General features: G+C 40.7%; 1 protein-coding gene across 1 annotated transcript in view; it reads left to right on the top strand.

Moving 5' to 3' along the window:
- Positions 1-27,419, top strand: part of GRIA3 (glutamate ionotropic receptor AMPA type subunit 3) — a 291,582-nt gene that overhangs the window by 171,327 nt on the left and 92,836 nt on the right. Inside the window, exons 6-7 of the mRNA XM_060138030.1 lie at positions 6,320-6,373; positions 24,368-24,529. Coding sequence (XP_059994013.1) covers positions 6,320-6,373; positions 24,368-24,529 — 216 coding nt within the window. The remainder of the gene's footprint in view (positions 1-6,319; positions 6,374-24,367; positions 24,530-27,419) is intronic.

Below are 27,419 nucleotides of genomic sequence, written 5' to 3'. Positions count from 1 at the left end.
TAAAAGTATGCATAAAGAACACTGTTATTTTAAATGTATTGTTTAAAATAAATTATCGCTGATTTGGGGGGATAGCCAATGCAAAATGCAGAGACTACAAAAGTCATACATATGGCTACGTTGAAGAGAAACTAATATTCTTTTTGCTCTATTATTCTAGGTTGAATACTAGTTAAAATCACCCCTACCTCACCTCCCGGAGAAAACATCTAGAGTTATTTCCAAATAAAAATAGGGTGCTGTGAAAGGCCTTCTAGATGAGATACTCCAAGAAAAGACTGTTTGGAAATGCATCACATTACAGGAAGTTAGCTGATGGAAAGGTCCAGATGTTTTAAGTATTTATTATTGGCCCTATGACCAAGGACTCTAGCTGATCAAAGCTGCTGGGCTTCCTAGGTGGGGCAGTACATGGAAATTGCCTTAGGAAAGGCTTTGTAAGCTTCCACATTTGTCATTTGTATGCAGTCCCAGGCATTATCTGCTACCTCCCAGACTGCCCATCATTTTGCTCCCTTATAAGACTCGTGAACCTTTGAAAGTAGATGGGGATACTCTTTTAAGATTTGAACCATAAGGCAAATTAACCGTATTTTATCTGGACAGGAAGACGTGATCTTTATTCTCTTCCCTAAAGACACGACTGCGTTCAGGCAATATTACCCACCACTCCTGATGGTACACCAGAGGATTTTCAGTGACATCTGGATGAATAGATTCTATTTTCACACAGTTGTATTTATTTTCTTGTATGTAGTTTCATGGATATTATTGCTTTGGACACCGCTACCTTTAAGTAAATGAGTAGCTATAAAGATAAATATTAAGAAAATAATAGTATTGTGGTATGTGGATAGATCACAGATTGTTAAGGAAGTTTGTAAGGAAATGAAATTCGAGAAATGATGTTTAAGGGCTAATACAATGAGGTGTTCCCACCAAGATCAACATGCATTGAAATGGTCCCTTATTCGTACGAGCAGGAATAATCTGTTGCTCCTTTAACTTACTTGTGGCCATTTACTGCCTCTTATTTGTATGTTCTCTTTGCCTCTCCCACTGTTTACATCTTCCGCATACTCCATTCGTCTTAGTGAATGCCATATTGAAGTCTGGGAAGTGAAACTTCCCAAAGACATGTTCTTTGGTGAAATCCTTGTCCTCTAATCTTCACATCCTAGCATTTTAGTTGACAATTTTAGATTTGATAAAATAGATTTTATTTTCTATTCAGTTGCCTTCTCTCTGCATAAGCTTCCCCTGAAGACAGTATACACAGTGATGAGATTTCTCAGTTATACTCCCGTTTTCCTTCTTTATGAAAAGCTTCAACCTTTCGTTTTCCATCTGTGCCACCCCCACTACTGGGCTGGCTTTGGGTGATTGTCTCTTCTCGGCCTCACTCATCCAGCACATTTATTCAAGTGAGATGACCGCAATATGAAGCACTGTCATTCGGTTGGAGAGCGTGTGTGTGCAGATTGAGATTATTAGAAAAATAATTCTAAAGGAATGGACTTCTGATATATTTTTCCTAAGACCAAAGCAATTTAGTAGCTCGGGGTTTTCACTCAAGAAAATGAACGGCTTTTATCATATCTGATGGAAGACTTCTTTTGGGAAGTCTGGCATATTCTGAGGCTGATTTCTGTAGCTTACCACCACTTAACTCCCAACACAGCTGAAATCAGATAGGTTGCCGTAGGACAGCAGTATCTTTTTGTAACTGAGGAAGTAGAAAAGGGAAGGGGGGGGGCGCTGAAGAAATGTCTTCTCTTTGAACACACACCAAAAAATGTGGTCTAATAGCTTTTTCTTAAAGAGAAAATACCTATAAACAGGTAAATCTGGTGAATTAAAACCAGAAACCTCCCTCATTTCTCCCCCCAGCCCACCACATGTTCTCAGGGTACCTAAATCAAAGAGAAACAGATTAAGGTGAACGGCAAGGAATGTTCTGTACTCAAAGCAAGATCAATCATTATACATAGATCCTTTTTTGGCACCGATGTAGAAAATCCAAACATGGAGATACTTAGGTCTGCAAATAACCTAATCTGCATACCAGATGGATCTAAGGGAAAAAACATAGACACTTTTCCACACACATATTTTTTTTAAATATGAGCATAGAAAAACAGATGCTTTTGCCCCCAAAGGGTCTGTGGGCCTCTCTCGAGTAGTCTCATGGAGGAATTTAACTTCAGATTTCTAAAATTACGAAAATGTCTAGATTAAGCATTAAATTGGAAGAGAAAGGGCCTCTGGAAAACCAGCTGAACATCTTCTGAATTATTTTTAACTGCTCAGTGATACCCAGCCCCCAATTTCACAGAGAAGTGGATGGAGGAGTCAGTAAAGGGAGGTCTCCCCCAAATGGGTAGACTATGATTCACTGACCTTCAACAAATAATTTAATGCTCTGCCACCTGCATGGTTCAGTGAATGAATCTGCTGTTTAAGTTTCAGTGAATGAGGATTGTGGCATTATTTCTTTACGCCCTATTTGTGGGCGTAAAACTAAATCTCCTTAAAACAATGAATTTTGTCTACATTTCACACATATTCCCTTATTGCCTTTATCATATCTACCATCGTATCAAGCTATCCATCTTCTCCAACAAGTCTGACAAAGGCACAGTGAACACACAACATGGATCTGGGAGCTTGATATTTCCTCCTTAAATTTCACACAGTAGACGGTAAAACGGCTTTTATACTTGAAGTTCTGAAACTAGTTCAGAAAGAGCGATTATAATTACTGTAAAAGCAAAGTTGAATATTCTCTTGGTTACCAAAGTCATTAAAGAACTGAGGGTACAATTTATGCCTTGTTCATCTGTAACAGATGGAAAGAAAAAAGATTTAAGACTAACTGAACAAGAAGCGCTCCCATTAACTTGTTCCTTTGTGCACCGTGTTACGCACAAGCCTCCCAGCCCACCCCTACTCTGATAAGCCCTGCACCAAAAATTCAAAGAAAGGAAAGATCAGGAGCAAAACATGACACTTTTGGCAGTGAGGCCTCACTTAGCTCACATCAGTAGAATCATTGCTGCCCTACGTGAGTAACATTTCAAGATAATTGAGATGTACTCTCTTAAGTATCGGGAATTTGAGCATTTCTGATGGAAACCTTCCCTCGGATGTATTATAATTTCCCTAGGTTTTTCAGCAGAAATTACTGAACGCAATAAGCCATACCCTGATGACTCAGGCACTCAGGATGAACATCCATGATTACACTGTGCCGTAGTACAGTGCTGTCTGCTTTTGGGGGGGACTCCTCCTTCCCCTTTAAGTCAGTTTGTCACTTCCTCTGCTGCTAATGTGCCTCTGTCTAATATCACCACCCCCCTCCATACACACCCCTTCTAATGTGTAGCTTTTCACTTACTGTGAACTAGAAAACCAAAATTGGTAAGAACTGTGTGTTAAATAAGAGTTAAGAAGGCACTGAAAGTGAGGATGAGGAAATAACTACGGCTTTTAACACAACAGCTTTGTGACACCCAGAGGCTCCTACCTTTAGATAACTTTCCCACCTCTTCCAGTTTAAACTAAATTTCGAAAGGGTAGTGCTGTGAGAGAGCTACCTTCAAATAAGTGAGTTTGCTTTGCACAGACCATCTGGGCATGGATTAAAGGGGATATTCTAATAGCTTCAAGTTTTTCTGAACCTGAAAAACACTATCTTAGTGAATGACCTCTCTCCACGGTTATTTAACCCCACGCAATTACATAACGCACATCCCAAACACTTCTGTAGATGTTATTCAGTTTAATTCTGACAACAGTGCTGAGATAGGAAAGGCCAGGCTCATGGTCCCAGATTACAGGTAAGGAAATGGAGGCTGGAGAAAGTTGAGTGATTTGCCCACAATCAAACTGAGTATGTGACAAGGCTGGGCTCCTGGGTTCTCTTTCGGGGGTCGTCTAACACTTATGTTTTCTGTGGCTCCCTGTTGCCTTTCTTATGCTCAGAAGAACACTAAACCCTGCCTCTGGTGAGACAGACTTACTCTGTTTCCTTTGGGCTTGCTTCTTTATTTCTCTCCAAGCTCTGCCAGATGTCCTTAGGAATCATGCTCATTTTTCTAACAGAACTCAAAACCCCCTGATTATATTATGTTGAAGGTTCTCAGGGAATTAAAAATGCAACAAATGTATGGTCCCAACTTGCCATCAAAGTTAACAAACATCACCAGGAAGGATGTTTCTCACAAGCGGACACTGAAGAATACATCCCAGCAGATACCTAACAGCTCATTTTGTGTCACAGTGGTGTGAGAAATCACCTCCTCAAGACATTCATTAACCTTTCATTTCCTCCGTAAATAATCAGTCAGATACGTGGCTCATATTTTAAATTAATCAAAAATAGCGCGCGCTCGCTCGCTCTCGCTCGCTCTCTCTCTCTCGCTCGCTCGCTCTCTCTCTCTCTCTCTCTCTCTCTCTCTCTCTCTCTCTCTCTCTCGCAGTACTTAAAATGAATTGAAATAAGCATGATATTTAAATATGTGGTTCCACACCTCTGGGCCAGCTTAAACCTCATCTCCTCCAGGGAGCCTTCCCTATCCATCCCAGCAGGCCTTAGACATCTCTTCTTCCTCTTCTCCGAGAACCTAGAGTAATTCTTGATATTTGACATTTAGCACATATTAAGAAACCATGTAATGTACTGCCAAGAGCGTGGGTTCTAGAGGTACACAGACCTAGGTTCTAATTCCAGCTTTAGCATTTCTTAGCTGTGTGGCCTTGGGTAAATTACTTAAATTCTCTTTGGTTGAGATACCTCATCTGTAAAATGAAACTTATGATACTTAATCTGTTTAATTGTTCTAGGGATTAAATACAGCACCTAGCGCAGTGCCTGGCATATGCTAGGAACTCAATTAAGGGCAATTGTTTTTAATATTATCATTATGACCTTTTATATATAGTTCTGGTTTGATATGTGCACATTGTTTTCTCAAACTGTTTTTAGACCCTTGACAGCTGTGTCCATAGAGGAATATATGATGAAGTTTAATGGCCCCTTACTTGCACAGGTTCTCTCTGAGGTCTTATTCCAAATACTGTATTCATAATTTTGTATTATTTTTCTTAAAGAAGGCTCTTAAAGTGATAATAGCTTCAGGCCTGCACAAAACCTGGTTGTGCCTCTGGTTGTGTCTTTAACCTCTATCATATCCCCCTCCTCACTCCCACTCCTGCATACAGTCAGTACTGTACAGTCAGTACTCAAAACAATGACATTTTATAAAATCTTCAATTAACCAGAATTTTTGCTGTGCTTAACTATAAGGAAATAAGCTTACGTCAGGTATTCTGTGAAAACCTTTCAACTGCCAACCAATATATTTAGTTGGAAAATATTCAATCCACTTACATATTTTGAGATAATAAAAATGCGCTTTGTAAACTGTAAAGCTTAGTATTAATACAGTGCTACTCATGAAAATTATGAGAAGAGTGATGACCCTAAAGCAGGGTTTCTCAATCTCGGCACTACTGACACTCTTGGCTGGATAGTTCTTTGCTGTGGGGACTGCCCTGTGCATTATAGGACATTTAGCAGCATCTCTGGCCTCTACTCACTAGATACCAGTCACCCCTCCTAGATGGGACAATCAAGATGTCTCCAGGCATTGCCAAATAACCCCTAGGGGAAAAATCCCTTCCCCCACTACCTTAAGGCACATTCAGCACCAAAAGATGTACAGATGTTCACAAGTCTTTCATATTAAGGTAAGAAAAGGAAGGCAAGCATTTTAGAAAAGTTTTTTTTTTCTCAACTGCTTCTGCTAGAAAAGTTTTCAATAAGCAAAAGCAACCTCGATTAACCTGAAAAATCACATTAACCCCATTCCTTGAGTGTTCTATTCCCTAAGCATTCCAGATAAAGAAAGAAAAATGTACCATACATTCTATTTTCTAATTTGTATGCAAAGTTCAGCCCATTTTCCAGCTCAACAGCTGAGTACAGAAATCCAGTTCATGGGTGAGGGATCATCAGTTTCATCACTTTTGCCATCTATTTTAAGTGGTAATGATGCCACCGACCTGGAAGTTTAGAGAGCTTTCTTCCCTTGCTGTTGACATTTTTAACTTTCATATTAGCAATTCTCCCTGTATCCTATGCCTGAAAGTAAAATGCAACAAAAAGAAATCTGGCCCAACTAACTATGATTTACTATATATAAATGACCTAACACTTTGTCGATTATTTAAAAGTAATTTGCTCTAGCCATCCCAATGACTGTGCAATTGAAAATGTCCTTGAATAAGCAATATTTCTTATTTTTTATTTCTGCAGGTTGTGATCCTGGGGAAGCATTCAAGGGGTTACCACTACATGCTTGCTAACCTGGTAAGAACAAGCAGAGCTTAAGTTTCCAGGGCATTATATTCTATTTAGTTTGTGTCACCTGTAATTATCCCTAAAAGAAATACAAGAAGAACCTAATGTGTTCTCTAGACACTTCGAGAAATGGGTCAGTAAATACTAAAACCTGAATGCAATAGCCTTGTTTTCAATTATGCTGTGTCTGTTTTAGCTGTGAAGCTTATATCCTCTCCTCGCTGAAAAACTAATAATTTGATATGATTCTTCACTGATTATTCTTAGATTTAATTTGGAGTTGAAACGTCAACCATTTTAATCAGGTTTCAAATGTAAAACAAAGGACAGGGGACACAAGAAACTGACTCTTTCCCCAATTAATCCAAGTGTATGTGCACATTAGTATTGGATTTGTCTTTCTAGAAACAGGCCACTACCAAATCTTTTCAAACCAGATGTGAGCAGTAGGTTTGAACACAGAACAATTAAGTAGTCCTGTCTGTCAAAGTGTATAGCCACCTTTCTACGTATACCAAAACACAACTTGAATCTTCACCTTCAAACTCCCCATGCCTTTAAAATTTGTGACATTCTAGAAATTACTTTTTACTAAGGTTGGTTTATAGGTCTTCTTTCTCTAAAAGGACAATTGGTTTAGGAATTAACAAAGTGGCTTCTAAATCCGTAATATATGTTTGGCAGAGGTTCTGAGTAATACTATCTCCCTGTAATGAAAGAGGAATGGTAAATTATCACTATGATACTAAGAAGCTATTAAATTATTACATGACATGAGTTCTAGCCCCAACTTTATTTCATTAGCACAAGAGAATCATAATCATTATAGAGCTCTTAAACCAAAAGAATAGCAACAAAGGTGAAAGATTATCGTAATTATATTCTTAGATTTCTTAAATCAAAGAAAAAAATCTTATTTTAATAATGAATATTTTTAAATGAGAAAGAAAATGTTACTTAAACCTCCTTAAGAAGTGTGTGCACTCAAACACTTTATAAGATGAAGATTAGAGCTACTGCTTTGAAATGTTGTGTGCATCTTGTCCAATAAATTGCTCAAAGTGGAGCGCTTCAGTCCACTGTAGGGACAAATGAATTGACTCTTTTAGGAGAAGAAATCTTGATTCTTAATTTACATCTGAGTACATCCAATTTGTTTTTAGACAACTGATTGGTAAAGGATGTTTGTTGACTCGCTGGGGGTTAGGCCAGGCTTTGGCAGGAAACATGGAGGTTATAGCAAGGTATCTGAGGCAGGTATTGATGGATTTTTACCATTTCTTTCTCACCCAAAAGTATTTTGTTCTCCTTCCTTCCTTCCTCTCTTCCTTCCTTCTTCCCTCTCCCTTCCTCTTCTCCTCTGCCTAGGGTTCACTCAGCACTGATGGTACATGAGACAACTTTAGGCAGTGCACACACGAACTTTTTTTTATTACAATGGTAAATGTATTTATTTACTATGTACTAGAAAAACATAAAACTAGCACATCAAAACCCAAATTTTATGGATGTTATTACTTCATACAGGGCTAGAGATTTAACAACAAATGAAATAATTGTTTATGTCAAATGTGTCAAGTAAACAATAGCATGTTGCTATAAACAGATACAGCAAAATCTGTTTGGGGTATATGCAGTTGTGGTGCTACATGGATGACTGAAGTTTGGGAAAGAGCATTGAACTAGGGGTCAGAGACTCTGGGTTGTCCTACTGACTTTGCTACTCACTAGCTATGGGATGTTGGATAAGTCACCTCACCTTTGAGGACCTCAGTTTCCATACTGTAAAACTCAGATGGGAGTGGGGAGTTCATTGATGTATTGGCTGGATCCTTTAGAAGCAGATGCTGAGATATAAATAGAAGTGCAAGACATTTATTGGGAGTAATGCCTGTGAAAAGTAAAAGGGAGAGGGACACAAGTAGCAAGGGAGCCCTTCAGACCACAATTCAGGTCTGATATCAGCGAAGGAGGGGAAAAGGAAGGAAGTTTGAGGGATAGTTAGGGAGTTTGGGATTGACACGTACACACTGCTATATTTAAAATGTTTAACCAACAAGGACCTACTGTACAGCATAGGGAACTCTGCTCAATATTTATGTAACAACCTAAATGGGAAAAGAATAGATACATGTATGTATATAACTGAATCACTTTGCTGTACACCTGAAACTATCACAACGTTGTTAATCAACTATGCTCCAATATAAAATTAAAAGTTAAAAAAAAAGATCTTCAGACCATGGGCTAGCACACCTGGGAGCTACAGTGCAACAACTCCACCTGGAGGAGGCCCATGCTGCCCCCAAATGGCAAGCCACTGTACCCCGACCTTGCGCAGCCACTGGCTGGCAACTGCCTGGGAAGCACCCACCTCCCGCTTGCGAGCTGGGGTAAATCCTGAAGGCGCCTGAAGCTGGAGACTGTCGGCTAACTCACGTCCTGGAGGCAGGTTCTATGTTAAAAGATCTAAGCCTGAGCCCTGCACATCAATGGCTGTCTCAGTTGGCGTAAGGTGACTAGATGATCTATAAAGACCTTTCCCATTCTGGATTTCTAACTGGGCCTCTCTAATCCTACTGACAATCCTTCAGAACTTTGGTTTCAATTTTGAGACCCAGACCTGACAGAAGTGAAAGCATGTAGAGTGACAGAACTGCAAGAGAAAATCACTAGGACAAGGTTGGGGAAAAGAATGGTAAACTGGATGCCTAACACAGAACTCAGAATTATGAAACCTTGGAAAGATGCCTACTACAAGAATAAGCAAAGTCTGTTCCCTCAGAAAGAATGTAATATATAGTGTCATGTCAGTCTGGATAATGAAAACATGAATTCATTTACCATGCTTTGAGCTGCCACCCCTTCTCTTCCTCTAGTGACCTTCTTTCCATTTGAATACAGCCATGTGTCTCCATAAGTCCCTGTTCTCTATATCAAATTGCATATGGGCAATACAGATAGGAGCCGTTACTAACCTCTGATAAAACAATGAGCCACATTATGCCTTCCGTGGTGACCAGATTTTTTTAAGCAGCTAAAAATACCCCCAAAACACATATACATATATACACACAGCAAACCAAAACTATTTAGAAGTCATTTAGATGATCAAAAACGGGTAACTGGAGCTAAGAAGATGTTTCCTTTCAAGATGAGCCAGCTGGATGAAAGCTAAGGACACATACACAAGGGAAGAAGTTCTCATCTGAATCTTGGTGTAACAACAGCACAGAACCACTGCCTTCTTCTACCGATGCAAAACCAAAAACACTCACACTGCCTACCTAAGCTTTCTAGAACCACCTGCACCAGAGCCCCAAGTGTCCCCTTTGCTAAGTCCCATCTATCCAGCAATGACTTCTATGTGTTTTTACATGGACCTTCCCTGGTAGCAATCCTAAAGTGACAAGACCTGGGTATTCTGTAAATGCTTCAACAAAGACCTTTCATAGGACAACAAGCTGCAGAAAGTTCTAACTTGTTGAAACCCCCGGAAGAAACAAAAGATTTCATCGGGAGCACAGGCCAGAGATGTGATCTGGTCAGGCCAGAAGTGGACATGCCAATAATCAAAGAGTTAGTAAGTCTCTTACAAATTCTGTATCAGTCAGTGGTGTCATTTCTTTTTAGGGGTTGTTCCACAATTGATTGTTATTTCCTCTTCCAGAACTCTCCCTAAGGTGGTAATGTGTCTCTACTTTAGTACCAGAGGTAACCAGCAGGTATACAATTTGTCAGTCAAGCAACCTCTCTCTCTTTCATGGTAAGGTCCTGGATCAGGATCCTTTCCACTGCATTCCCAGGCATGTTGTGTATTGTGATTTGTTTCATATATGTCAATAGCAGTGTGCATTGGGCTTCCCTGGGGGCGCAGTGGTTACGAGTCCACCTGCCGATGCAGGGGACACGGGTTCGTGCCCCGGTCCGGGAGGATCCCACATGCCGCAGAGTGGCTAGGCCCGTGAGCCATGGCCGCTGAGCCTGCGCTCCGCAACGGGAGAGGCCACAACAGTGAGAGGCCCGCGGACCGCAAAAAACAAAAACAAAACAAAAAATAATAATAATAGTGTGCAGACCCCTAGACTAACCCTAGGCATAATAAAGAAAAAAAGCACTAGACCAGGAGCTAGGAGATAGGTTCGAATCCCAAGAATTGATCTAACTAGCCTGTGACAAACCAAACCTCTCTGAACCTGTTTCTTAATCTGTAAAATGAAGAGATAGACCAGATCAGGGTTTCCCAAAGTGTGCTATTTGCACATGAGATGATTTGAGGTAGTATATGGCAAAACTTCTTAGACTGATTAGTTTTGAATTTATATTAAATGTGTATTCAAAAAAGATAACTCTCCCGTCAATTCTATGAAGCTAAATTAGATATTTAGATTAAAGAGCTTAGTCGATGTAAAGAAAATATATGAGGTAAAGACTAGTTCAGATGATCCACCCATGCGGCAAAAAAACCCTGTAAAGGGGGTATATTAGAGGCTAAAATTTGAAAAACACTCCAAGGTGACTTCCAGCTCTACATTTCTTCCCTCGTGGAGGGTCAGTTTGGACCAGGGAAGGCCAGGAGTGAGAGTGTAGGCGCAGCAGCTGGGTGAATATAGAGGACATAAGTGGCGGAGCACAAGCAGGGCCCTGTTAGCCTTGGGGTATTGTCATAGAGCAGACTTCAAATCAGTCCAGGGGGGCAAAAGCCAAGCAAGGTGTTGAGTGCCCTTAGCTACATTCTAAACAGAGCTGCAGCTCTAAAAGATCAATCAAAGCCATTGAATAGTTGACACAGAACAAACTGGATCCGGGTTGAGATGATCCAACAACAGATGTTCGGTACCCAGCCCCCCCAAATAAACCAAAAATCTCCAAGCATTTGAGGCGCCAGGGGAAACTGTAAGCCACGGTAGGACTCATTCAGTGCTGCGCCAGTTAACCTCTGCCTTAGAAGACCCGACGGTTTCCTTGCCTAGGCTGAGGCTGGTCCCAGGGTTGGGGACAGTTGTGGACCCTACAAGTGGAAGTTAGGTAATGTCAGCTGCCAGCGGGAGAGGGCCGTAGGACCGGTGATCAAGTTAGCCATTGTGCCAAGAGACAAAGGGGGAAGAGCGCTGACTATCTGCGACTCCTCCCTGCTGGGCTAGCTGTTCTCTTTAGGCTTTTCCTTTAATGTCTCCAGTGAGGAGAGACTTCCTACCCACCCATTTCCCCCAAGCTTTTTAGAGATCAGGAAACAGGCTCAGAAAAAATACATGCCTTGTCTGAAGTCTCACAGCTAATCCACTGCCAAGCTAGGCTTCCAGTCCAGGCTGGTCAGACACTTTACCAAGAGCACCTCGCTCCTCTCATTTTACCCACCCAAGCATCTCAGGGAGACAGAAGGCCAGCCCCACAAAGGTCACATAAGAACATCTGCAGAGACGTAAATGTATATGAATGACGTATAAACTATAAACTTATGAGGGTGAAGTAATCAGAGAGAAAAAGACTTAAAAACACAAGGACAGCTTTGTGAATCTGGGTTTGAAACGCGTCCAATGGGCCAATATGAAATGTATCTTAGCAGGCACCAGTTACATCTCCATCACTGTCTTCTCCCCTGCTACATTCATATTCATCCTGTCTCTCTCTCTCCCTCACACACACACACACACACACACACACACACACACACACACACACACACACACACACACACACACACACACACATTCCTCTCCCCTGCTCCCTCATCCCTCTTCTTTCTCTTGCTCTCTCTTCTCTCCTTCCCTCACCATCTGCCCCATTCATATGATTAGTATGCCAGAAAATAACGATGGGGAGTACTAGATTATATCTAATTTTTCTAAAATTTTACTAAAACAAAAGCATTAGTCAAAAAATAGAACTCCAAAGAAGCATCCAGGAGTAACTGGAGCTGGGAGAAGTGAACTCTGCAGCTTCCCAGATCTAGGGATGTACCTGAAACAGAGAGGGGCCCACTTTGTTTAAAGAGAAAACAAGTTTGAATGACATTGAATCATGCTGTTTTGCTTGCCAATAACAACTGTTCCCTTCTGCTCCCTTCCCCTCCCAGGTCTTCTTGTTCTGTTCTCTACTCTTTCCCTTTCTTTGTACTTCCATTTTTAATGTTCTAAATAAAAATTCAAATGCTCAAAGTCACGTGTTGTGATCACTGACACCTCAGCAGACAGCATGTAAACACAGAGCTCACTGGGCTGGAGCCCAGCCTTACAGGCAAAGGAGGTGAGCTTGAAGGGAAAAATCCCCCCTGGTCCCCGATGCCAGGAGCCCAGTCACCTCCCCTGGGTACACAGCTTCTCTGGTGGTTCAGGATTCATTTTCTTCTCCAAATGAAGACAGGATACAGCAGAGTATCAAGGGAATGAGGAGTGGGGACTGGGCAGGGGTCCAACGCCCTACCATGCATTTAGAAAGACAGGCAATTGTCAGCTTAAAGTACCCAACTTTGAGACTCTCATTCCCCCTCTCCAAAAATGCCTCCATTATAGTCAACCGTCCCTGCCTCCCCCACACACACCCCCCACCTGAAATTAACAAGGAAAGATCACTTCCTACTCAATGTTCTAGCAAGATGCATTGAAAAAATTCTGTTTTCTCCCCCGGGCCCCTCCCACATCATGTCTGCTAAAACAGTGCTTCTCAAATTTTCTGTGAAGAGGGGCCAGATTTTCCCCAAAATATTCACACAATAAAAGCACAATAATAAATTACTAAAAAACATGAAATAAACAAAACAAGACATATAAAATACAAGCCCAAGATTTTTTAGTATTAGATTCAACAGCCATATTACTCTGTCAACTTGCTTATAAACTAAAGGCTTATATTCAGTTTCTCTCCTTCTATCATCTCTGACTGGTAACAAACAGCAGACCAGCACCAGTCCACACATACTTCGGTTAGTATTACTCTCAAGATTTTTATAACAAGTTCGTTTTTCTATATACCACGTATATGCCCAATACCTTGTTCACTCTACTACAAGGAAGACAGAAGGTGGTCTCTTTAAGAACCGTATAAACATATTGAACAGACCAAACTGGCACAACTTAGGATCACTGGCATGGAGGAAGAACAGGTGCTGGGACCTGTGCTGGGAATGAAGAGAAGACAGAGGGTGGGGAGTCGAAACTCTGCATAGTATGGCCAGAGAAGGGCTTTCAGAGAAGGTGACTTTGAAACAATGATCTGAATGGTGAGAAAGGTCTAATTATATGAAGAATCAGGGAAAGTTCATGTAATGCATAGGGAACAACATGTGCCAAGGTCCTAAGGCAGAAAAGAGTGCGATACCTCTCTGAACTGTTAGAAGGCAATTTTGGCTACAGCAGAGTGAGCCTCAAGATCTGGATTCTCTAAGGCTACTGCCGGGTTAAGTTTTAGCTCTTTTCAACAGCATCAGAAAGCCACTGAAGAATTTCAAGCAGGGGAGAGACATGATCTGATTTTTGCTTTAAAAAAAAATCAGTGTCAAATGGATGGATCTTATGGTATTTAAATTATACCTCAATATAACTGTTAATAAAAAAGAGATCAGTGCCTATTTTTCCCACTAATAGCATTTATGTCGACTTGTAATTATTTGTATATTCGTACAGATAACTCCCACTGGACTAAAGTGTTGTGAGGTTAGGGACCAAGTTGGTTATGGCTCGCCACTGTACCAACAGATAGCACTTAGAAGGTTTCGAAGTATGTTTGTTAATTGGATTAGAGAATAAAACAGTGAGTGAACAATACAAGCAACCTGTAATCGAGTGCTAATTTATATGGTGTAATCTTTAACTCTAGGCATTACATCCTCCCAGGAGGATGGATCTCCTTCTAGAAAAAGACTTGTGTCTCTCATTAGCAATCTGATAACTCGAGTCACCACAATTACCATGCATTTCCCCATCAAAGCATCACCCAGATGAACAATTCAGACGGCACTAAAGGCAGAGCCAGCCTTCATCCAAATTGAGACAGATACTCCTCCTTGGCAGCCTTCCACCCCTCATTCTATTGCTTTTATCTTCCATATAGGCAAGCCACCTTTCTCATTTCTCACCCATAATCTACCATCAACTCAATGAAAGTCACCCAGCTCATCTTGTCTCTGTTTTCCTCTCTGTACAAAATGTACCCTAACAATAATATTATACGAAGGAAATCGCCACATAATATCTTAAAAATAAGTGCTCTAAAAGTAAGCCTTGAATATATCTATTTCCAAACCTCAATTATCTTACCAGAAGGAAACTGAATTGCGGTACTATATGTATGAATCAAGGGAGACAGGATGATACCAAAGTCATCTGGATCCTTGGAAGACTGAGTTGTCTGGCTATTCTCAAATCAAGGACAATCTCTCTTCGGATGCCAGTTGTGTAATTAGTGTCTGTGTAAAAGATGGCCTTGGAGAATTGATCAAAGGTAGCTTACAAGGCCTTGCATTAGGCACAGAGGTCATGGTTGGTTTCATACTGCTGGGTTCAGATGTGGGCAACAGTCACTGGCTCAAACAGATGTGATGTGACTGAGAAGCAATGCAATTGAACTATAGCAGAGCTTACAAATCTAAATGAGTAGTTTCCTTCTCAGAGGAATAACTTCCGGAGATTATATTCATATTTCCAACAAATGTTGCCATTGTTGCACAGAGGCAAATAGTCAAGTGTACCAATACTTAGAACATAGAAAGTGAGGAAGTAGAGTTTCAACTCGCCCTATCTGTGAGCACTAGGATTGCCTCCAACCTTTCTCTGCCTTCTCTCATCTCCTTTAATCTCTCCCTCTGCATACAGTTTACTGGACCAACCAAAGGAAAGGAGACCATCATGGCAGTGAGCAAAAAACAAAACAAACAAAACACAATTTCAAGCAAACCAAATTGGTGAAATGCAAGGAGCACTAGAATTTGATATCTAATCTAAACACACAAAAATCATTGAGTATCTGATCATCACTTCTAGTTATTAAAATCCCTATGAAATAATAAAACGGGCTCAACAGAAATTCCACTCAGTACAGCAGGGGATTTGGAACCTTGGAGTCACTTAGCAATAATAGTATGGAGTTTACACATAAACGTATTACATGGAAAGCATGGGAAGGCGTGCGACAATGAAGGAGGACAAGAGCCCATAAGCAATCAACAATGTGCAAGAGCCTATGTAATAACTGGCAAAAGGGGGACACAACTGGCCTTATTACTATCTGGTAGAGAATACAGAGACAAATTTAATATAGATGTTTCTTAGTCATTATTTTACTAATTGAAATGGCCCTTGAAGAATGAAATTTCAGTAGACACCCAGAGCTATAAGTGATGAAGTGAGGGCCCTTACAGAACAAAGGTACCAAGGTTTAAAGGGGAGCGATGTGGCTAGAGCATGAGGTCTCTTGAAGGAAAAGGTGTGGATAAGGCCAAGAGAACAAAAGATAACAGATAATGGAAATCCTTGAAGGTCAAGTCAAGATATTCAGCTGTCAGTATGTCTGTAGAAAGCAGGGAATCATTGCAGTGATTTGAGGAAAGGAGTATTATGCTCTAACAGATATTTTAGGAAGATAAATTTATTATGCAAAAAATAAATTGGAAAGGTAAAGAACTGGAAGTTGGAGCACCACCTAGGAAGCCAGGACGATAAACTAGGCTGGTGGTCCTCAAACCTACTTGTGCTTCAAAGTCACCTGTTGAATTTATTTAAAAAAAAAAAAAGACAGGTGCTTGGGCCCCATACCCAGTGACCCAATAGGCTTAAAGTGCCATTAATTGAAAGAAGGAATACAGGAAGAGGAAGAGATTTTAAGGGAATATAACAACTTTGCTTTGGGGCACATTCTTTTTAAGACACACATGGAATAAGGAAGTCAATTTAGTTGGTAGACAGAAAAGGGGGTTCTAGAGTATAAGAGAGGTTCTAATTGGAAACTCATTGGTGTCTCATTCAAAGTGAATTCAAGGGGGCTTCCGGAGCTTCCCTGGTGGCGCAGTGGTTGAGAGTCCGCCTGCCGATGCAGGGGACACGGGTTCGTGCCCCGGTCCAGGAAGATCCCACATGCCGCGGAGCGGCTGGGCCCGTGAGCCATGGCCGCTGAGCCTGCGCATCCGGAGCCTGTGCTCCGCAACGGGAGAGGCCACAACAGTGAGAGGCCCGCGTACCGCAAAAAAAAAAAAAAAAAAAAAAAAAGTGAATTCGAGTTGAAAATTCCAAAAGAAAACAAGAAATTAATTTGTTTTATAGACTCTAAGCCTTAAAATGTAACAAATTCATTGGCTGAGGTATTTTATGTATCATAAATGTTATTTATCATAACCGAGTAACATTTATGTTAAAAACGTTGATTCTCAGAGCCCAGCTATGTGAGAATCATGATTATCTACTGCCCCCCCAACATACACACACACTCAAAATTTTAAATGGAAAAAGGTCAAGAAAAAGAAAATGAAGAAATTCTAATATCATTGGTTAGATGGGAGATGCCAGAAGAAGAAACTGATTTTTAAGCAACAAATGAACTGCTATGATTCGGTGAAGCAACAGAGCAATTGCTATAAAACAGCAACCTGCTGAAACAAAATGAGCCATCCTTTCCCACGAAAATATCAAAGAAATCTACTGGAATGCATTTTGTCTTCGGTCAAACTATATTATTTTAAAGTATATAATTTTTAATAGTAGATGAAGCTCAGCGAGGAAACAGAATTCATGATACAGAAATTTCCTTTGAAGTCAGACATGTTTAAATGCATGTATTAAATAAAAGGATATGGGTTTTCTGTCCTTTTTTAAGCAGTTACTATTGGAAGAAGTGCTTGCGCCAGGCACTTAAACCCTGAAACAAAAATGAGAACGAACTAAAAAGACTTAAAGAACTTTAAATATTACTTTTGTTCTGAGCCAAGGATATGAGTTAAAAAGTAAAAACTTGTAAACTTACTTATCACATATTTAGATTGGTAGTCAAACTTATACTTTTTCTAAAGACAAGGATTTTGTGATAATAATAAAAAAATCCATCTGTATTCACATGTATTACTGTCTGGTCACTGCACTACTTCTGTTCACTGACCTTCCTCCCTTTATTTTCCCCTTTATCACCCACATGTTTAACGTTCATTCTGGTTGTGCTAGTGTCTAACAGAGATTTTGGAGAGACTCAGTGCCAGTGTTCTCAACTTGAGGCCCTTCTGTGACCAAGTCATAAAGAGAACACTAGCAAGAGTTGTGAACAAATGCAATGCCTTAAAATAATAAGAGGTGACCATGGACCAAGGGCCAGCCAATTCCTGCTCCGTAGCTAGAACTTGTATCCCAACTTCAAATTTCTATAACTGTCTTTCATCTTCTGTTTTCCCCTTTATCATCCAGATGGTTGAAGGTCATTTCTGTTGCATTAGTTCCTGCTCAGAGTTCTTAGACAGACATCTTCCCACCTCAGGGTCTCTACTGTAGCCAACTCAAGCCGTGAATTCTGGCAAGAGGTATGGACAAGTGGGATGTCTTAAAATAATCACAAAGGTAGAGAAAGTGAACCAGGAGACAGCCAACTTCTCCCCTGAATCAAGACATTTCTCCTAACTTCCATCATCCTACCAGAATACTCCCTGCCACAGTCATTTTATTTCCTTTTCTATACACTCTGCATGGTTTATTTTCTTGTTCTGCTTCAGTGTCTTTACATGGGTTTCAGGGATACATGAGGGGGTGTGACCAGCACAACAACAACAATCTAGCAACATATTCTAGAAAAGTGCAGTGTCTTAAATTTAGATATCAGAGGAGGAGGACCAGTACCCTGGCACCTCTTACTTTTCGGCCAGAATCCATCTCACTCCCCTTCCTTTTTTCCTGCCTACCTGTCGTGTGTTTGCTGGTCAGCTTTGTTGTGTTGGTTATTTCAATGAAGCTATGGGTATACTTAGGCCCCAATTTACAACTTTCCCAATTATGGTTGTACATGATCATAGATTCTAGCAACTTCTTCTAGAAAAAAATAGCAACTTCTTCTAGAAATAAAAAACAATGGGATAGATATAGGAGGTGAACCAGGAACCAGCAAAATCTCCCTTCTTAACCATCTCCTCTCTCCTAACCTCCATCTTTCTACCACTGACCTCTCCCCTTTTATTCTCCCCTTATACCATCCATATGTTTGGTGATCATCGCTTTTGTGTCAATGTCTTTTGAGAGGTTTTAAGAGACTCAGCCTCAATTTTACCACTTTGAAGACTGTGGTTCACCAGCCTAAGGAGGAGATCTAACCAGAGGCTATGAATGGATGAAATGCTTTAAAATTATGGGATAATCTGTTAAATCAAAATGTATTATTATAATCTTCCCATTTCTGTGTCTTTGTTTTCTATTTGCTTTGTCAATAATTGAGGAAGGTATGTTAAATCTCCATTTTGATTTTTTTTAATATCTTTTCTAATATCTCTTTCCACGCAGTGCAGCATGTGGAATCTTAGTTCCCCGACCAGGGACTGAACCCGAGACCCTGCAGTGGAAGCGCAAAGTCTTAACCACTGGACCACCAGGGAAGTCCCTCCATTTTGATTTTTAAAAATAAATTTAGTACTGGGAATTCCCTGGTGGTGCAGTGGTTAGGACTCTGGGCTTCCACTGCCAAGGGCCCGGGTTCAATCCCTGGTCAGGGAACTAGGATCCCAGAATGCTGCATGGGATGGCCAAAAAAAAATTGTTTTTAATAAATTTAGTACCAAAATAATAATAATAATGGGATAGGAGGAGGAGTAGCCCATACTTCTCTCCTAACTTCCATCTTCCTACCACTTACCCCCTGCTCTTTACACAAGTTTGGGGGGGGGTCTTTGGCCTGCTTTTAGGGTTATAGATGTCATAACGATAAAAATCCATCAAAGGTTATTATGGGATGGTGTAATGCCTTAAAATGGTGGGATAGGAGGAGAAGACTAGAGTCCACCCAAACCTGCCCGTAAGCAGAACGTTTCTCTGAACTGTCATCATCCTTCTCTCTCTCTTTCCTCCTTTCCTCTCCTACCTGTTGGATGTCAGCTCTGCCGCATTAGTGTCTCTGAAGAGGCTGTAGAAAGAATCAAGCTTTAAGTTTTACAATCTTGTAGACTGTCAGTGCCACTTGAACCATGGAATTTAGCAATATTTGATACAAAAAGATAATTCTTTTTGAAGAAAAGGTATCAGAAATAGGACAATCAAGAGTCAACCAACTCCTGCCTTTCAGTCAGACAGTTTTCCTTACATCCCCTTCTCTGCCATTCACCTCTTTTCTCCTTTTCCCTTCTGTGTCCTTGATAATTGTTGGTTAGCTGTGTCATATTAGTGCTTTTGCAGAGGGATTAGGGAGAATGCAGCCTTGATTATCTCAACCTTGAGAACTGTGACTTGCTGCATCTAAATGCTGGGCACCAGGGCAACATTCAAGCCATAGAATCCGATTAGAGATTACAAACAAGCAAAACGTACACAAATAGGCCAGAGAGAGAATTAGGACCAATAGCCAGCCAACTCTTGCCCTTTAGCAACAAGATCTCTCCTTTCATCTCCATAAAAGCCTATTACAAAACATAGGCAGAACTATAGGCAGACAAAAATCACAGCAAGATCCTTTCTGACCCACCTCCTAGAGATATGGAAATAAAAACAAAAATAAACAAATGGGACCTAATGAAACTTCAAAGCTTCTGCACAGCAAAGGAAACCATAAATAAGATGAAAAGACAACCCTCAGAATGGGAGAAAGTATTTGCAAATGAAGCAACTGACAAAGGATTAATCTCCAAAATTTACAAGCAGCTCATGCAGCTCAATAACAAAAAAACAAACAACCCAATCCAAAAATGGGCAGAAGACCTAAATGCACATTTCTCCAAAGAAGATATACAGATTGCCAACAAACACATGAAAGAATGCTCAACATCATTAATCATTAGAGAAATGCAAATCAAAACTACAGTGAGATATCATCTCACACCAGTCAGAATGGCCATCATCAAAAAATCTAGAAACAATAAATGCTGGAGAGGGTGTGGAGAAAAGGGAACCCTCTTGCACTGCTGGTGGGAATGTGAATTGGTACAGCCACTATGGAGAACAGTATGGAGGTGCCTTAAAAAACTAAAAACAGAACTACCATACGACCCAGCAATCCCACTACTGGGCATATACCCTGAGAAAGCCATAATTCAAGAAGAGTCATATGTCACAATAGCCAGGGCATGGAAGCAACCTAAGTGTGCATCGACAGATGAATGGATAAAGAAGATGTGGCACATATATACAATGGAATATTACTCAGCCATAAAAAGAAACGAAACTGAGTTATTTGTAGTGAGGTGGATGGACCTAGAGTCTGTCATACAGAGTGAAGTAAGTCAGAAAGAGAAAAACAAATACCGTATGCTAACACATATATATGGAATCTAAAAAAAAAAAAAAGGTTCTAAAGAACCTAGGGGCAGGACAGGAATAAAGACATAGACATAGAAAATGGACCTGAGGACACGGGGAGGGGGAAGGGTAAGCTGGGACGAAGTGAGAGAGTGGCATGGACATATATACACTACCAAATGTAAAACAGATAGATAGTGGGAAGCAGCCGCATAGCACAGGGAGATCAGCTCGGTGCTTTGTGACCACCTAGAGGGGTGGGATAGGGAGGGTGGGAGGGAGGGAGATGCAAGAGGGAAGTGATATGGGAACATATGTATATGTATAGCTGATTCACTTTGTTATAAAGCAGAAACTAACACATCATTGTAAAGCAATTATACTCCAATAAAGATGTTAAAAAAATAAATAAAAATAAAAAGTACAATTTTATTGGAAAAACTACTTTTCATCAGACTTCTTACTAAAATAGAAGGGGTTCCTCATCAGCATTATTCCCATTTTACAATTATTGTTGTTACAGTTATTGTAAGCACTGTGAAACCTTTGTCATGAAAATAAATATACGAGAATGAAAGGAAAACAAAAAAAGCCTATTACAGTGTCTCCTTTCTTTTTCTACCACACTTCTGCTCTCTCCATTTTGTCCATGGGGCTGTGTTAGGCATTCTGCACATGTGGACGGGTAAATCTTCAGGGCAGTTAGTAGGAGCTAGTGTTGCGCAGGTCTTGCCAGACAGAAGAGCCATTTGAGGTGACCTTCCCCTGGCTTGGTCTGTGCTGCCGTGGACGCATTTAATCTCACGAGGACAGCCAGGCTGGTTCCAGTCTGAGGGGTGCCAGAACTTAATCCCAGATACAGCTGTCATAAGACACGGGTTGACTGAGAAACTCCTAGGTCCTCAGTGGTGTGGTATGCTACTGGAGAGAAAGACAGCCAAATGGGAATACACGGGGCCTGTGTGGCAGAGTGAAGCCTCCTGGAAGTAAGCAGAGGTGACTGGTGAGGTAAATTTGAGTTGGACCCCTCTAGTGTCTCTTGTAAGAAAAAGGTAGTGAGGTAAAATGTTTCTGGAAAGGAGTGGTACGGTGAGTAACCAGACTGAAGTGCTGGCTCTTATGCCTTAAGGCAGACGTGAGATTTCTGGGATCCTTTCTCTCGCCCTCCTTTTTGTTAATCCTGTGTTGCCATTTTAACATGCTAAGGTATGAGGTAAACAGGGGTGTGATGCTTATCAAAGTATAAAAGACACAAGAAATACTACTTCCTAGTGCAGACTGTGGCCATTGACCCTGGGAACCAACATGGTGGCAGAAGCATTCTCAACCCCTTTCTTTCAAGGAAGGGGGCTCCACCTCGCAGGCCAGCCTTTTAGGACACAGGAGAGCCCCAGAGAGCCCACTCTTCACCCCTGCCAGCAGACAGATGGGTAGTTGCTCAATGCTCTTGTGTAATACTTGTTAACTGGCAAGTATGGTTTGGCACAGTAAACGACTTAAAGCCATTTGTTAAAGTTTTGCCCTCAGCTCTTTATTTGTGTATTTGTTTAGGGGGTGAGAGTTGGGAGTTGGATAACAGTTAGGCTTAAGCCTCATCTGGAGCCTCTGCTAGGCTTTACACACAGGCAAGCCTCTCTGCTGATTGCAGTGCAGAGGGGAGCGAATGGGAGAAAACACTGAGTCTTAGTTTCTTTCAGGAAGGAGGCCTTTAGGAGAAAACTCATCCTAACAAGTTAATGTTAATTTTAAAAAGTACTTTGGGGTCACTGGAAAGGAGGAATGGTTCTCAGTGATGCAAACTATTTGTCCCTTTGTCCAGTCTCCATTGGCTCATATCCCACTTATGAAAGGAAGAGGAATGGGGCTGAGAGTAATAACTGAAAAAGCTGCTTCACTAAAATATTTTCTATGACTGCCTTGTTGACCATGTTAAAGAAATGCAGAATTAAAAGAAGCAGTTGTAGGGATGGTGACTAGAGAGAGAGGTGTACAGGATATTGGTTACATTCATGTGTTCAGGTTGTGAAAATTCATCAGGCTGTATTTAAAGATGTGTGCACTGGGACTTCCCTGGTGGTGCAGTGGTTAAGAATCCACCTGTCAATGCTGGGGACACGGGTTCGAGCCCTGGTCCGGGAAGATCCTACATGCTGCAGAGCAACTGAGCCCATGCGCCACAGCTACTGAGCCTGTGCTCTAGAGCCCGCAAGCCACAACTACTGAGCCCGCCCGCATAGAGCCTGTGCTCTGCAACAAGAGAAGCCACTGCAATGAGAAGCCTGTGCACCACAACGAAGAGTAGCCCTTGCTCGCTGCAACTAGAGAAAGCCCACGCGCAGCAACGAAGACCCAAAGCAGCCAAAAAGAAAAAAAAGAAAGAAAAACCTTATCATTCTAAAAAAAGAAAAAAATAAACATGTATACCCTTTTCTATATGATTATTATACTTCAATGAAAACTTAGAATGTAAAAAAAGAAAACTTTAGAGAAATAGTAGGGATTTGAGTAATATAGTGTATGCATTTATCAACTCATCGAGTGGTACATTTAAGATTTGTGCATTTTACTGGATGTAAATTTTACCGAAAGATAGAAGGAAAGGAAGGAAGGAAGGATGGATGGAAACTGCAAACACTGAACTCTAGTTAATGGCCTGCGTGCTGAAGTCTTTTGGTATGAAGTATACTAATATCTGCAACTTACTTTGAAAGGTATCTAAAAAATGAAATGGATTGATGAATGGATAGAAAAATATTAATTGTAAAATCTGAAGTGACTGTACAATTCTTTCAACTTTTCTGTATATTTGAAAATTTTTACATGTAAATGTTGGGGGGAGAATCTAAAGGAAAGAGGAAGAATTCTTCCCGTTTCTTTATGAATATAAATTGGCTCGAGCCCATTGAAGACCCAAGTGCATCAGCAGCAATTGGCAAGAGACAAAAGAAGAAGAAAATGGTGGATGCTATGAAGTAGATGTCAAAACACGTTCAGGGACACATGTGAGACATACCCCGGGGTTTGTACCATCATATACAACCAAGCTGTCAGTTTCGCTTTTTGGCATTTCTGTAAATTACAAATGTCGAAAGTATTCATTATTAGAGTCTGAAGCAATCTGCTGCATTCGGCATGTTAAGCTGAAGAAGAGTTTTTGATACCTCTAGCTAGGGTCAACGTTTTCAACATTTTCCAGTTATATGAATCATTGTATTTGTACTCAATGAAGAAAAACTAAAAATACAGGTAAATGAAAGAAATAAAAACATTTGAAGTTGACACCTATGTTTGTCGTTGCAGCAGCTACACTAAAGACATAGGCACTAAAATGGAAGGATGTATATTTTCTCCACCATGCCTGTAGTTTCAGAGCCAGAGTGTCCTAAGAATTAGTCCATATCAGGGTTGTTTGTTTGTTGTGGTTTTGGTTTTTATTGAGATATAATTGACATATAACAATCTGTCCAGGTTTTCCTTGATTGCTAAAGAAGAATCCTGGGGAAGGAACTTTCATTTCCTCCTTAGCGCTCTAACCAACAGATACAGTGAGTACGAATGCATGACCTCCCACAATCATTATTCTCTTTCAATCTCTTTCTAGGGTTTTACTGATATTTTGCTAGAAAGAGTCATGCACGGGGGAGCCAACATTACAGGATTCCAGATTGTCAACAACGAAAACCCTATGGTTCAGCAGTTCATACAGCGCTGGGTGAGGCTGGATGAAAGGGAATTCCCTGAAGCCAAGAATGCACCTCTAAAGGTAATGTTCCACGACATGTAGAAACCTTAGGCCAGCTTTTCAGAGCATCTCAGTATGGCCTTTATATATTTACGGCCATCCAGTGATCAAGTGGTCGCCCCTCAGAAGTGTTTCAAGGATGCTAAAACACAACTGCAGATACTACTGCTGCACTTGAAAACTAAATTCCCAAATAAAGAAGCTATTGAGAAGGAGGTCTTTTAAAACCCAGCGTTTGGGAAGGTTAACTTAATTTTTTAATGAATTTCATTTTTAATATGCTCATAATTTACAATATTACAAGAACCTGAATCAGGCAAAGAGTGGGGGCAGTGGGAATAGGTAAGGAAAATTGATAGTCTGAAACAGAAAATTAGATTTTACATTATTTATGTGATTACTTTGTGTTAATAAGTTTCATGAATCTCAGTACACCCAAGTGAATTAGGCTCTAATACAGAGTGCATGTTGCCTATACGTATATTGAATGGAAATATTTTCCTGCCTGCAAAAGTATCTTTAAATAATTAGATTACCTAAGTTGCTCATTTTCATGAAATCAAGATAAGAACACTGAAAGCAGAAAGTCATGTTTAAAGTACACATTTTTCATGTGTTCCCCTATGGCTAGAAATCCTATTATTTAAAAACCAGGAATAAAAACAGATAAATGGGGGGAAAGTTATTCATGTTACACAAAGGATCCTTCCAATGTATCTTTTTTAAGTAACCCATTCCCTCAGTGCATTGATCCAAGTATGAAACAGACTTTAAATTCTTTCTTCCTGATATGTATGTGAAAGTACGTATATACCATGGCTGTGGGATCCTTGTGATCAAGATGAGGGATCAAAGCAGAGTCAAGGCTCAAGGCCCCTCCCTAAAAAAGGAAAGGGGAGGGGACATTTCCTTTCTCATGGTTTCAAGATACCCATCCTCATATCCTTCCTCCCTGGCAAGAACAGAAGAAGGAGGAACGATGGGACATAGAAAAGAGACACATTCTGAATCACCTACGCAGGTCCACCCTGAATGGGTCACATCAACACAATACAAGTGGGACCTTACTTTATGCAATTGGTATGTTCTAGAAAAGTCGTAAGTTAAACATCTTTTTGTATTAATTTAAGCCACTCACTAGCTAAGTGGTCCTCTGTAGTTGTAGTGATTACATTACACATGCCAGCTTTTTCCAGGTGTCCTCATATGTTTCAGTAAATATGGCCACAATTCCTATGAGGAATCCTTTGTAGTCAAATCATTTTTTTAAGATGATGATTTTATTTTTTATTGAGATATGATTGACATTGTATTACTCTTAAGTATACCACATACTGATTTGATGTATGTATGTATTGCAAAATGATCACCACAATAAGTTCAGTTAACATCTATCACCACCACAGCTACAAATTTTTTCTTATGATGAGAACTTTTAAGATCTACTCTCTTCACAACTTTCAAAAACTACAGTGCAGGATTGTTAACTATAATCACGATGCTATACATTACATTCCCAGAACTTATAACTGGAAGATTATACCTTTTGACCACCTTCATTCATTTTCCCTATTCCCCAGCCTTGACCTCTGACAGCCATCATTCTGTTCTCTGTTTCTATGAGTTTTTTTTTTTTTGGATTCCATGTATAAGTGAGATCATACAGTATTTGTCTTTCTCTGTCTGACTTATCTCACTTAGCATAATGCCCTCAAGGTCCATCTGTGTGTCACAAATGGAAGGATTTCTTTTTATGGCTGAATAATATTCCATTGTATGTGTGTCTGTGTGTGCATATATATTTTTGTTGAAATATAATTGACATGACTTTATATATGTATATATGTGTGGGTGTATATCACTTTCTTTATCCATTCATCATTTGATGATTTGATGAACACGGGTTTGTTCCACGTGTTCACTATTGTAAATAATGCTGCAATGAACATGGGGGTGCAGATATCTCTTTGAGACAGTGATTTTATTTCCTTCAGATAGATACCCAGGAGTGGAATTGCTGGATCATATGGTAGTTCTATTCTTAATTTTTTCAGGAACCTCCCTATTGTTTTCCACAGTGACTGCGCCAATTTACATTCCTATCAACAGTGCATGAGGGTTCCCTTTTCTCCACATCTTCATCAATGCTTGTTGTTTCATGTCTTTTTGATAATAGCATTTTTTTTTCCCGTTACGTGGGCCTCTCACTGTTGTGGCCTCTCCCGTTGCGGAGCACAGGCTCCGGACGCGCAGGCTCAGCGGCCATGGCCCACGGGCCCAGCCGCTCCAAGGCATGTGTGATCCTCCCAGACCGGGGCACGAACCCGTGTCCCCTGCATCGGCAGGTGGACTCTCAACCACTGCGCCACCAGGGAAGCCCCAGATAATAGCCATTTTGACAGGTGTGAGGTACTATCTCATTGTGGGGTTTTTTTTTAATTTATTCATCTTATTTATTTATTTATTTTTGGCTGCGTTGGGTCTTTGTTGCTGCGCGCGGGCTTTCTCTAGTTGCGGCGAGCGGGGGCTACTCTTCATTGCAGTGCACAGGCTTCTCATTGCAGTGGCTTCTCTTGTTGCAGGGCAAGGGCTCTAGGCATGCGGGCTTCAGTAGCTGCGGCTCCCAGGCTCAGTAGTTGTGGCTCGCGGGCTCTAGAGCACAGGCTCAGTGGTTGTGGCGCATGGGCTTCGTTGCTCTGCGGCATGTGGGATCTTCCCGGACCAGGGCTCGAACCCGTGTCCCCTGCGTTGGCAGGTGGATTCTTAACCACTGTGCCACCTGGGAAGTCCCTCACTTGGGTTTTGATTTGCACTTCTTTGATGATTCAAATCTTTTTTTTTATGGACTAAATCTGCCCACTACATTTAGGTGAGCTTATATTAATTTATATTTTCATACAACTGCCTATCC

Source organism: Lagenorhynchus albirostris, chromosome X (assembly GCF_949774975.1).
Source record: "Lagenorhynchus albirostris chromosome X, mLagAlb1.1, whole genome shotgun sequence".
NCBI classification, from domain to species: domain Eukaryota; kingdom Metazoa; phylum Chordata; class Mammalia; order Artiodactyla; family Delphinidae; genus Lagenorhynchus; species Lagenorhynchus albirostris.
This window is presented reverse-complemented; position numbering and strand designations above follow the sequence as displayed.